General features: G+C 42.3%; 1 protein-coding gene across 1 annotated transcript in view; it reads right to left on the bottom strand.

The window, feature by feature from the left end:
- The window catches only part of SIAH3 (siah E3 ubiquitin protein ligase family member 3), a 75,988-nt gene extending 62,506 nt beyond the window's left edge, over positions 1 to 13,482 (bottom strand). The window contains exon 1 of the mRNA XM_084614535.1: positions 13,225 to 13,482. Coding sequence (XP_084470661.1) covers positions 13,225 to 13,359 — 135 coding nt within the window. The 5' untranslated portion in view covers positions 13,360 to 13,482. The remainder of the gene's footprint in view (positions 1 to 13,224) is intronic.
- Between the last annotated feature and the right edge of the window lie 297 nt (positions 13,483 to 13,779).

Genomic DNA, 13,779 nt, shown 5'->3' with positions numbered 1-13,779 from the left:
ATGTCGAAGTCTACCCCACGTGGAAGTCTACATCCAGGTAGAAGGTGTTAAATTGTGTCTTCACTAGGGAAAAAATAAAGGTGTAATTCAAGGTGAGCTACACTGAATGTGAATGCTCCCAAAGAGACAAGGGCACTTTTCACAAGCGGAAGGTTGTTAGTACCCTCATCCTGGCCAGCCATAGTATCCCAGCTAACTTCTTCTACCTCGGATTATAATTTTCTGTTACCTAAGCAACCTCACAACCCCATATAGTTTCAGGTGGGGAAAACTTTCTTCACTTTCCCTCCTAAAAGCAAACAGATAAACGGTGCTGAGTAATGCTGGCGCAGAATGATTGCTTCGTTCTTTTCCATTGGTGGCTGCATATGAATAGTGGAAGAATGATGCCTACGCACATTATTTAACACTTTTTAAATGTTTTATATTTTCAACGTACAGGTTAATCATGAAGTAATTAGGGCCACAAATATGAAATGTGGGTACCTACAATTAACTTCCAAATTCCATATTCCAACTCCAAAGTACATGTAGCCAGACTGTGAACTGAGCTGAGCACCCACCAACCTCACTGAAGTCAATGTGATCAGCAGGTTTCTCAGCACTTCTGAAAAATCATATGGACCTTATCTACAGGTCCTTCATTTAGATTTAGGAGCTTAACTTTAGGCACCCACGTCTGAAAATTTTGGCTCAAGTCTCAAAACACCCACATGAGGTCAGAAATGATTATTAACCAAATTTTACAGAGAGCAGGCAAGACACAGAGAGGTTATAGGACTTTCCCAAGACCAGGCAGTGAGTTACTTGCAAAACTGGGATCAGCTTTAGGATCTCCTGGCTCCCAGTATCATACTCAAGCCACTATATCGTGTTGCTTCTTCTATTTTCTGCTCTCAGTTATATGCAAGCATCAAAGTGCTCAGAAATGATACAGTGATACATGAATTATAAATAAGTAAATCAGTTAGGCTTTAGGTGAGCTGTAGCTGAGGGCAGAATTTGGCTCACGGTATATGAAGTGTATTGGCATCCTTCTGAAGGAAAAGAGCTACGTGCATTATGTTATTTCATCTGCAACTTTCATGTAAGCTGTAAAAGTCAAGAACAAAAAGGGTTACTTTTATAAAGAGCTGAGAGGCAGGTTTCAGCATGAATTATTCTTCCCTGCTAGTGAGTCAAGAAAAGGTCTTTCCTTCCTTACTAACATCTGCTTCTTTAGTCAGAGTTCTCTTGCTAAAGGAGGTCGGTTGGCTTCTGGCAAATCAAAGTGACTTTAGCTTAAGCACTAATCAGGCATAATGCCTTGACACCGCCATTGGTGACATACTGTTGCTGCTGGATTTATCTGTGAATCAAGGAAGACTCTTTCTAATCATTGGCTCACTATTAAAAATACATTGAAGGGTGGAAAAATATTGAGGGATACCTTGCAAGTTAAACTAACGTTTCCAGTATGACTGAAATGTTAAATTATCAACAATTGCCCTGCCAGGCCACTGGAGAGATTCAGCTAGTTTCAGATCTGTTTTCTGATAGTGCCGTCATCTTGTCCCAACAGCCTGAAAGAAAAATTCAGGCTTGGTAATCAGGACTTTCCGTTATTTACAAGCCTGTGGCTGTGTTTATACAACCTCGCATAACCTTAGCTTTGAGTCTCCTTCTGAAATATTTTCTGTTACACTAAGAAATCCAGTAAAAGTTTCATTTGTTTTAAAGCTATATTATTTCCTGGCTGATTTACACTCTTCTGAGGTTCCAGGCACAAATTACAATTGGAAGGAAGATTCCAGTAAGGCTGCAAGGGGGAATTGGGTGAAATGATTTAGAACTATCACAAGTGCTTATATCTGTTTTCACAAGATACCTTAAATCTTGAGCTGGGTGAAGCCTATAAAAAAAAACTGCCTGCAAGTAGTCGTTCCAGTTTAAAATGAATTTGATTCAGCCACCTGGCTGCCTTATTTGTGTTCACAGTCTACAAACATTGAAAAGTGTGTGTGAACAGTTCACTGTCAAGAGTTCACTGCCAAGCATTCATGCACAAGTGGTGTATTTTACAGGGGATAGGACCCTGACAGCAGTTCCTCAAAGCCCTCACTAGAGCCCTGGCACAGAGGAAATTAAAGTCAAACATGGATCTGACCACCCCATTTGCAAGTAGGACCGTGACCCACCAATTATACACAATTACTCTGTGGGAATGAGAGGACATTTAAACGCTGCATCCCAGCCAATAAGTATTATAAACAGCATAATTATTTTTAGGAATGACACCTCAGACAAGTCTGTGTGGCCCTTAACGTGATTGCTAGAGAACTGCTTGTGAGCAAGCCATAGAGTTAAAAAAATAATTATAACATTAATTTAATAAAAGCTAGGAATCCTCGATCCACTTGCAGACATTCCACAAGGAGAAAGAGGCTAAATTCATTGAGCAAATTATTCACTCAACTCTACTTAAAACAGGGCTTGCTGTAGGCATCTGGATATAGATCACTCTGTCTTCTCCATTTAGTAATGTATTTCACATTGCCTGTATGTATCAATGAGTGACTGACATACCGCTAAGCATATTTTGGAATAATTCTCCTCATCTCTGGTCTCCCCTACACAAAGCCCACAAAGCCCCCCTTTACAATACATATTAAACATAGTTGTTAAAATGATATTCCTGGCCTGTTGATCTGCCCACATCACACCTACTGCCTTCAAATTACTCCACTGGCTCCCCTTCTCCACTGCAGTTTAAACTTCCTGTACTTGGACTAAAGGCCCTGCACAGCTCTGCCCCTGCCTGCTTATCCATCCCAGCCACCCACTGTGTCCGTCTCCTAATCAGCTTCAATGCCCTGTTTATCTGCTTCAACTCCCTTCCTTACATATTTCCTGAGCTAGTCTAAAAAAGCCATTCTCCACTTCTCCTGAAGAGCGCCATCTTCCATGACTCCTACAAGAAAGGAGTCAATGACATGTATTTATTTTTGTATAGACCTGTTTTTTTAAGTAAGTATCTGTTTCACATTGCCAGGTATCTTCCACTTCTTCGCTGAGTATCCACACGATCTTAAGTCCATACCTTTCTCCTCTGCCTTCACCCTTTTGTTTTGTGGCACCCCTCTTTTTGAAATAATCTGAAATTAAATTGTATGCCCTTTGGGACAGGAAGCATGTTGCCTTATCTGTACCTTGAGGTAACTTGCACACACTTGTAAAATAATATTGCAAATGATGTTTGGATGCGGTGCTCATATCCATATCACCTGTGTTTATCTTAAAGAGGCATGACAATCTTGGCTGGATTTTCTTTTGGACAAAAAAGGAACCATTTTCTGTTAGCTGTGGTCTCAGACCTGGAAGTGGCCTGGCCAGATTTATTACTTGTTAGATGATAGCTACCCATAATCAGAGACATCTTCTCTCGAGCTCTTAGTACCTCTCGGAAGAAGAAACTTACATGCAGCCCACAAGCCAAACCTGGCTCACATGGCTCTAAAATGTAGTTTACAATTGTCCTTATCGTTATCAGAAGGATGCAGCTAGTAGAGACAACAGGACCCAATATGCAACCCTGCATCTTTACTGGAGCGGATGATGCATTGCAGTATGGGAACCAGTAGTTTTTCTAGCATGTATCTCCCTATTAAAAGAAGAGGAAGGCTGAATTCTACTCTGTTATATGCAAATTAAGTGTGGCTCTCAGGCTCCTGGCAAGTTCCTACTACAGTCTCCATCTGAATGAAATTTGGATACCTTTAGCATGAAGACAGATGACTAAGGCCCCAACCTCACAAAAAAATCTACACATACACTAAATTCTAAGCATGTGAGTAATCCCTTTAAGTTCATGGTACTACTCCTGTGCTTAAAGTCCAGTACAAATCTGTTTGCAGGATGTGGGTCTGCAATGCTAAATATTCTGACACTGTCAATAATGTCATCCTGCAGTTACCGTCTCAAACTCTCATTTCAGCAAAGCCTGAAGGTGACCGTAACCTTTTGCCTACCCCAGCCAGGACACAGAACCCCCTTTGTGTTTATTTACTAGGTTTTCACACTTATTACTTTGCTTATTTTCCACATGGCAGTCTCTAATATTGTAAGCAAGTTTTCATTTTCTGGTGGGGTGATGCTCTTCTCTGATCTGTTGAAGCCCACCTCATTGTTTATCTGTAGCCTTTATTTGTTTTCTACACAATAAGAGGAAAAAAATCTGATCAAATCAGTAACCTATCTCATTTGTGCTCCATTTTTCTGTGCTTTGCTTTTCATTTCAATGGACAGATGGTGCCAGACAAAGGACAATCTTGGTAAGCTCCAGGCTTGGGAGTCAGGGGATTTGGATTCTATTCCAACCTGTGCCACAGATTTCCTGTGGGATTTTGGCAAGTCACCTAACTTCTCTGGAGCTTGGTTTCACCATCAGTAAAATAAGGATAACAACACACTCCTTCTTCACAGGAATGATGTGCGGATAAATCCATTGTTTGCCAGACACTCAGAAATGCCTCTAAACCTCAGTGAGGTTCAGGTGGGTCTCAGTCAGTCAGCTGCCAGAATCTTAACAACAGGTTCCCTTCTCACCCCACGAGGGGGTTGTTGCCCAACCCCGCCCCCCGGGACTCCTGCCCCATCCCACCCACCCCCACGTTCCTTGACTCCCCCTCCAAGACGCCTGCCCCATCCACCCCCTCCCCTGTCCCCTGACTGCCCCCAGAACCGGGCAGGAGGGTCTCGTGCGCCACTGTAGTGGGTGCCCACCCCACCCCTAAGAGCCAGAGGCACCTGCCGGGGGGCGAGGTGGGGAGTCCCAGGGGTGCTTACCTGGGGCAGCTCCCACGAAACATCCGGCAGGTCCCTCTGGCTCCTAGAGGTGGGGTAGCATAGCTAGCGGGGGAGCAGGGGAAGCTGCCAGTCCCCCACTGATCACATCAAAAGTGGCGCCTTAGGCGCCAACTCCCTGGGTGCTCTGGGGCTGGAACATCCATGGGGAAAATTTGGTGGGTGCAGAGCACCCACCAGCAGCTCCCCGCCCCGTGCCCGGCCCCAGCTCACCTCCGCTCCACCTCCACCTCGTCCCCTGAACGCACCACCCCGCTCTGCTTCTCCGCACCCCTGCCCCGGCTTCCCGTGACTCAGCTGTTCGGCGGGAAGCCGGGGAGGGCAGAGAAGCAGGCCGCGGCTTCCCACTCAGGCAGAGGGTGGCGGAGGTGAGCTGGGGCGGGGAGCGGTTCCCCTGTGCACCCCCTCCCCGGGTTACCTGCTGCGGTGCGGGTGGCCCTCCTCACACCCCCCGCCCCAGCTCACTTCCGCCTCCCTGGGCCTGAGCGGGAAGCCGCGGCCTGCTTCTCAGCCTGTCCCGGCTTCCTGCGCGAACATGGTTTGTGTGTATAAAAAGATCTTCTGTACTTTCCACAGTATGCATCCGATGAAGTGAGCTGTAGCTCACCAAAGCTTATACTCAAATAAATTGGTTAGTCTCTAAGGTGCCACAAGTACTCCTTTTCTTTTTGCGAATACAGACTAACACGGTTGTTACTCTGAAACCTGTCATATATCTCTAGAAACTAATTCCAGTAAACAGAGATATTGACAAACGTCTGAAAGTACATGATGCATTCAGATTTAGCCACACGTTTCCATTCAGATCAATGAGGGGAAAGGGGCTAAATCTCTCTGCTTTTACAGTTCCTGAATATCTTCTGACTTGACTGGTGATTGTTTTGCTGGTGTAGTCTAACAATAGCTGAATTGATTGCATGGAACAATTAGTTGATTGAATGATTGCAATTTTGTTTCAATTACTTAAATTGCAAATAAGGAACCCAATCCTGCACTGAAGTCTGTGGAGTGGGGACAGGAGCAGGCCAAAATCAGATTATTAAAAAGAAGCAGGAAAACCTTTTGCTTCAGATTGTCTAACAGCAGGCAAGTACCAGTGTGAGGAACAACAGAAAGGAGAGGAAGGTACTTAACAGAAAGAGACAGGCTATGAAAAGAAATAAAAATGAAACAATCCGATAAGGTGCTTAATGCCTTGACAGTCAGGCTTTCAGTTTCCAAATAAAAACACCTATCAGGACAAAAAGGCATGCTAGGAAATTGCTCACATTTACAGCTGTGTCCAGACAAAAACCTCAGCTCTGAACACTCTCAGACTGGCAAAGTTTGGATCTGGAGCAACTGAATTTGGCAGCTTATCTCTCCTCGCATTACAGCATCGATTATAAAAATTGAGCCTAATGGAGGCAAAATATTTCCTAGATCCCTTTTGATTTTCTAAAGAAAGCTTCATCCTATCAAACGGAAACTGCATTCCTTCCCTTCCCACCTCCCAGTCACAGGCCTGAGGGCAACATCTCTCAAGGCAAATGAAGGGGTCTTTTATTTTCCTTTGTGTGTGTAAATGTTGTGCACATGAGAGGTGCCAGATTGACAGTTCTGGAATCCTCTGTGTAAACTGACTCCCCGGGTTATTGATCCCTCTCATACGGCAGGAGTATTAACCTTTGTCACCCTGACCCAGGTCAGATGAGTAGAACCAGAAAATAAAGTCCAGTCTCTTATCAGTATGCCTGTGTGTCATACATTTATCACAGCTTCTGTTTCGTCCCAGAACAGGTTCAGAATAGGCAGTGTCAATGTAAAGCTTCCCCACCCTCCACCTGGAACATGTCTTAACCCTGACTTGTAAGGAGGGTGAGAAGGTAATTCAGTCTCCATGAACATTACAATGTTGCCAGCTTGGACAATTTTATTGCGAGTCTAGCCATTTTGAAGGTGTGTTATGAGCCCCCACCCCACAGGCCGGAACCGAAGCATCTCAGCTTTCATTTAAGAAAAGAAAAGTACATTTTTAGCCCTCGTGGGTGCAGAGAAAAGCTTGAAAACATAGACCCTAAAGTCTCCAACACCAAAAGACAAATGATTTTTGAGCCAAACTCATGATTTAAGGGTGTCTAAACCCCTGATTTTGAATGCATGGGGTTGGCAATACTGCATTTAATCTGTGGCTTCTCTGCTGAGTAACCTACAAAGCATGCCAATTAGTGCCAGTTGCGATTATTTTTTGTGTGACACATGTCCACTGGGAACCGGATCGAGACCTATCAACTCATTTTACATTGTCAGGCCTTTCATTCACACATCTCTTTCATTTGCACCCAGTGTGTTAGCAATAGTCACCCTATGGGGCTACATTCCTCCTGAGACGTATTAGCCCATTATGTGCAACAGAATTTAAGGACTACATTGAAAGACAATGGGTATTGTGTGTTGTGGGTGGGGCTGATGGATCAGCATGTGGGACCCTATTAGATAGTTAGTTATAAACACCTGCTGTCAAATCCCCTGCTGAGAAGATGGGTATTTCTCTAATATTATAAAAACTGCACTGTCTTCTGTTGAAAATGCCTGACTTGAAACTTCTTGTGAGGAAATTTTTCTCATTAATAAAAACTTTTTTTAAATCACATTCCTCTCAACACCAAAAAAAATTTATCATGACGGACAATAGCAATAGTTAATCTCCCTCAAGGGGGGGGGGCACTTTAAGACGATTAAGTCAGAAACTATTTTTCCCTCCATTTCTTTTGCTTAATTTTCTCTTAGGAGAGATCGCAACTGCTGTTCTATGTGATTACATTTAAACTCTGAGCTGTCCTAATTTTAAACTGTAATGTCTGTGTTAGACATTTAAAATGGAGCCCTTGTTGCCCTGTGCTAAGCCTCTGTGGGGTGTGTGTTTGTGCATGTGTCTATAAACTCAGGGTTAATGGGTTACAAAAGAGAAGAACTCCAGGGATTAGCTAGATAGAGGCATTAATAGATGGTCTCCCCCAAGGGAGAGTCAGTGAAGCATGCTCCCACATGCCTTTGATGCAGGAAAAGGGTCGTGCATGAATCACGATGTTTGCGTTTGCACAGAGATGTAGCAAACTGCGGAGGTTTCTTGGCTATTTGTCATTACGCTGATTTCCAGGTTTACATTTTGACGCCTGCTCAGCTGAGGCAGTGGTTAAGGGATGCAGCAAGTCAGCTACGGTTGGCGCCTTCTCTAGGGACACTATGCTCACACCGAAGGCTTTAGCTAAAGCTTTTACCTCTTCTTCAAATTACACTGTGTCAAATATTAATTGAGGAATAACCTGAAGCTAATAAGGACTCATTTGCACTATCCCACTAACCATGTTTATAATGTAGTATGTGTGTACATATTGTATTCTGAATGCCCTCTAGTGGTTATTGTTACTATAGTACTACTTAAATATGGGAAATTGCCTGATGAACTAAACTAGTCAGAATCCTGAACCAGAAAGGAAGGGCTTCTGGCTGGGGAGAGTGGGAAAGTATAGCAAAGTGGGTTGTTAGCAGCACATTTCAAGCTGTCTCTCTCTTTCCTTACACTAAATAAATAATTAAATCCCACGTGCGTGTACAATACACCACGGCACTTAATCCTGGTTCAAAGTCTGTTGGGGATAAAGTGGATTACAACGCAGCCTGGCTGACCAGTGTGCGTGGAGACAAAGTATTATAACAGGATTAAAAACCCTTCTCTCCTTCAGTTAAAGCAGATTTGTTTGGGTTTTTTAAAGATCTGGTTACAACAGTTTGGCCCTGTGAGCCATGCAATACTCTGAGCGGCTACAAGATTAAGCAGTGCTTGGGCACCTCTTTAAATATCGTCCGTTATGATAATGTCATGAGAGCCTAAAGGTCCTATAGAAAGGAGGAAGGATGGTCTTATAAGCACAACACATTCGAGAAAAGAATGACCGTATGTAATAAACAAAGGAAGGTGGCATTAATCACAACAAGATAGATTTCAGCATAACAGCCGTGTTAGTCTGTATTCGCAAAAAGAAAAGGAGTACTTGTGGATAGAGTTACATAAAGTCACCAGGGCATAAATTGTAAACTTTTGGGGGCTTTTTATTATGTGTGTGTACAGTGTCTAGCGCAAAACAGCCTCAATCTTGATTAGGGCCCGTAGGCACAACATTAATAAAAATATTATATTATTGTTACTGTTATTGTTATTATTATTATTAATAATAATATTAATAATAATAATTAAGGAGGACATACTCCATTGTAAGGCTGAACTGCTGCAGCAAAAGGAAAGAAGCAGAGACTTTTGAGTTCACTGATCTTCTGCCATCCCCGTAATTTCCTGCCTTCCTATGTTCTGTTTGGGAACTGAAATATAGGACATGAAAGAGCTGATAGCTTCACCACCTCTCTTGTGGTCAGATTAGCAGGATCTGGAAGGAAGAGGAACCTGTACAGTGGAGTTATCATTAATGGGAAAAAGAAAAGAAAAGAAACACACTGACCCTTCTTTACACATGAACCAGTGTACATTCCTGTTCTTTCCACACAGAGAAAGTACTTAAAACTTTCACAGTAAGCTAAATGGCCTTTATCCAGGCGAAATGAGCATTGCTTCTTTAAGCAACCCCCTTTAATTATCTTGGTCTTAAAGAGCGTAACCATTTAGCTAGTGTCTAGCTACATAATAATGCTTTTGCCTTTTATTTCAAAAGGGAGGCATCACATTGTCTGTATGCTTGAAGGAATCCCAGGTTGCTAAGTAATGGATATAATATGATTGAGAATGAAGGTGACCTATAGAAGCATAGTAAATACATGATTTTCTCTGCTCAGCAAGTGAATTTTGATTACAGCTCAGCACATGCCTCTGGTTTTAAGATGCTTGTGGCATTCTTGTGAAAGCTCATGTAAGGAGAAAGTACAAAAAGCTGCAAGAAAGAGAAATAGGCTTCAAAAAACCTATTTATACCCACATCAAATAAAGAAAATTGAGGGCAATGGTTGTAATCTTGTCTGTCCTTGTTTACAGCTGCCTGTGTTAGTCTGTCATACGAAGAGAAAACAACAGCAGATCAATACAGCTATCTGCACTGATATTTTAACTTTTTTTTTAAATACCACTAAATGGAGCATAAGCCACCCTAGTTAAGTCTTTTCTGCCTGAGGAAGAATACGTGTTGTAAGTGTGTATTTTACTGCCAACATACAGACCAGCACTAAAGGAATTGGTAAAGTGGCACTCTCTTTACAGTCATGGGGCTGAATTCTGATCGCAGTTACAGTACACTGGAATGAATCTGGAGCACTGGAATTCCTCTGGATTTACCACAGTGTTAGGAAGACTGGAACTTCGCACAATCTTGTGCTGCAGAATATTAGCATTTCCCTGCATTGCACTGGTCAGTAAACATCTTGGTAAATACAGGATCACGTAATCATGTAAAATGTACATGATGTGTAACCACAGAGCCTCAGATTGGGCTTGATCCTACATGCATTGAAAGCCCCCATTGACTTTAATGGTGCAGGATGAGGGCCCTGGTGCAAACTGACTTCAGTGGAGCTATGCCAGTGTACACCAATTGAAGATCTGCCCATAAGGGGTGTGTCAAGATAATTGATCATATAAAGAAATGCGAAAAGCCTTTCATTTATTATTCGTAATACAGTAGCAATCACATCAGTGCTCCATTGTGCTAGGCGTACCACAGATCTGGTTGCTACCGTAAGAGCAATCCCTGCCCAAAGAGATGATAATTTTAGTGTGAGCACAAATGCTCATCATTTTGGGTGAGGAAAGTACTTGCGCTCATGGCCCTTGTTCTCGGTCAGATTTGTTACAGCTTGGAGAGTTAATCGCTGTTTTTACTTGTTTTACATTTTAGGATTGTCCAAAAATAAATAAATAAATAAAAAATTATGGTTAAAATGACCAAATCATGGATAATAAAATATGGGACATCAAAGTTTGTCATAATACTATAAGTCACCTAAGGAGTATATTTGCCTTTTTATTTTAAAGTAATACATCACTTGTATTTTATTTCTAAAGTTCATAATGTATGTAATTTATTACATATTTGTACAGTGCCTAGCACTATGAGGCCCAACCTGTTTGTAGTCTTTAGATGCTAATGCTATGACAGTTAAATAACAGTTATCATTTTTCTAATGACCAAATATAGAAATCTTTGAAACTATTTCACTATTATAGTGTTCTATGACAAGTTTCAAGTAATAGATCATTTATACATTAATAACTTTGCAGCACACTTCACTTTAGAAGTCATTGTTTTTTTTCATATTGAAATGATTTCTTCACCACACTCATGTCCCCTAGTGTTATAACGTATGCAGTGAAACATGCTCGCTGGACCCTGATCCTGCAAACCCACCTCATGAGCCACTCCCATTGAAGGAAAGGGGCGTTTTTGTTGTGGGTTCAATCCTGCCATTCCACCACATCTGAAACTCCCATTTGCTTCAGTGGGACTTCTGCATGTAATGCCTGAGGCAAAGCCCAGTGAAGTCAATGGAAAGACTCCTGACGGCAGTGGGCTCTGGATCAGGCCCCTGAAGGGCTCAGCCATTATGAACTCAGATAGTGAGACACTATTTATTTCTGGGGATAAAGAAGAGAAGCACCAAATTGTTTCAAAACCTTGGAATGTACAGACTGCAGCTCCAACTTGAGAGAAATTAAGAATGCTCTGATTAACTGCAAGCCCAATCTGCCAAAGTGCTGAGCACCCTAAACTTCCACTGCCTTCCATGGGCACTCTACATCCGGCTGGACTGGCACCTGTCTCGGCTCCACTGTATCTCAACTGGCAATAACCTAGGACACTCGTTTCCTGCTTGTTGTTGTTGTTTTAAGCAGAATGATTTGATGGTCTCCTGCTACCGTGATATATCAAAGGGGTTAAAATAGAATTATCCATTTTGTTAAAATATCTTCCCTCCACATACAGAGTCTGTATATTTCTTTCTACATAGTTCCTACCTATTCTGAACAGACACATTATACCTTAAGATAACAGTTTTTTTAAATAGGTTGTATTGGTGGGGGAGGGAGGGAACCACTTTGGAAGAGATGAGACGAGAAGTGAGCTAGTCTCTATATGTTCCCTTTGCAGCCCTGCAATGCCTGCCCTACCTCATCCACACTGCTGGGGGCTCCCAACGTGCTCTTAGCATGCTTAGAAACATACCCTCCAGGAGTGGCTGTACTTCTAGAAATGACCTCATCTCAACAGTGTGACTCCCCAAGTTAGTGTTGTCCGATACTGTAAATAGCATTCCTAGCAGCCTGCATTTTGTGAGAGCTACTTTCTGGAATAATGAAAAACAAGATTGTGGTGGCAATAACCAATGGCATTTTAAAGACATTTAGGTGCCTACCTGCCATTGGCCCCGAGTTCTGAGGCGAGACCTGTTCTCTCAAAGGATCCCTTAACACCCTATGCTGGGAAGAGGTTCCCTTTGAGGTCCTGACAAGGACTTTGGGACAGCCAAAGAAGAGTCTGCCTAAAGAATCCATCTGTGGTTTTAGATGAGGCTAGTGCATGGCAGGACAGGACTTTCTGTTCAAGAGAGGTCAGTGAGGACCTCCAGCAAGCCAAGATGGGCATTGATAAAACTGCTAATTTGTTACCATAATAAACACATTAAAGACTCCCAGTAGTCTGTTTGCCTCACTAGTTGCTTGGTTCCTCTCTAGATGAGATCACAATCATTGGGTTTGGGCATAGGCTCAGCTATGTCAATGGAAATCTAGAAACTTACTAAGAGCATATAGCAAGAGGGTTATTGTATGGGGACTATAAATGGTTTTGCTTTATTAAGGCTAATTTAAACTCATGACTAAAATATGTTCACCTTGCAAACGACTAGGGGCACTTTATATGCCAGTTAAAATTGTTCAAATTCCCTTTAGAAGAAATAGACAAACACTCAAAGAAAACCTTTCTCTCCCCCTCTCCAGCTTGCTAGTCAGCAGCACTTTACCCTTTGGTATCAGACAGTTCAGAAGGATTTCCAGGATCTGTGTTCGCAATGTTTCACAAAAGGAAACACATTTTCAATAAACTAACTTTTCCAATAATTTTTTCCAAACATTTGCCTCTTGAATATTTGATACACAGACGAAGGGGGAGGAGGGATGGGCTACTAGCGGGAGAAGCACCAACTTCACAGTATTCCCTGTAGCCACTGATTGCTTGCCTTTAGCTCTAAAGTAAACCAAACAGAAAGACCATATGAAACAGTCTCTTTGCTAGTAATGTGTTCACAACAATCTGCCTATTGTGCTAGAACATCATTTCACTCCCTATGGAGAAACAAATGAGTAGCAAAAAACACTGGAATAGAAACATATTTTTAACTCACCTTTAGGCTGTGTGTTGGGTTTACAACACAGACAAGTTGCCCAGCCGCTGAAAAAACCCTCTTAGCCTTGTAATGTTGAAACCTAAGGTGAATAAGATCTAATACAGCCCCAAAGCACTGGGTGAAGAAAAGCATCACAACTTTTGTTGTTGTTGTTTGGTGAGGAAAGCAATGAAGGAGACTGTCAGTCCTTGAGACTGGGGAAGGAGTGCAGCCTGTGAGAACTACACTCCTGCATAGCTTAGTGTGCCTTCATATTCATCGTCAAAATAAGACGGTTAGAATCTTGCAGCAGTGGGTCAGCCAATCAAAAGGACCGGAATGTTATCCTTGAGGTCCAGAGACAGCCAATAACAAATGCTGCACCCCCCTACAAAAACTCCCTGATGAATTGAGCCTGGTGGAGAATGCATTATTGAACATTACCATACATCAGCACATTGCATTTATCTTGTGATTACAGCCAGCCATACATAATGCTGTGGAGATATGCAGACAAAATTGATTGTTTAATGTCTCCATTTATTAATTGACTTAATTTAACATAAGAGCTCT

This window comes from Lepidochelys olivacea, assembly GCF_965140295.1.
Source record: "Lepidochelys olivacea isolate rLepOli2 genome assembly, chromosome: 1".
In the NCBI taxonomy this organism is placed as follows: Eukaryota; Metazoa; Chordata; order Testudines; family Cheloniidae; genus Lepidochelys; species Lepidochelys olivacea.
The sequence above is the reverse complement of the archived record's forward strand: the minus strand, read 5'-3'. Positions and strand labels throughout refer to the sequence as shown.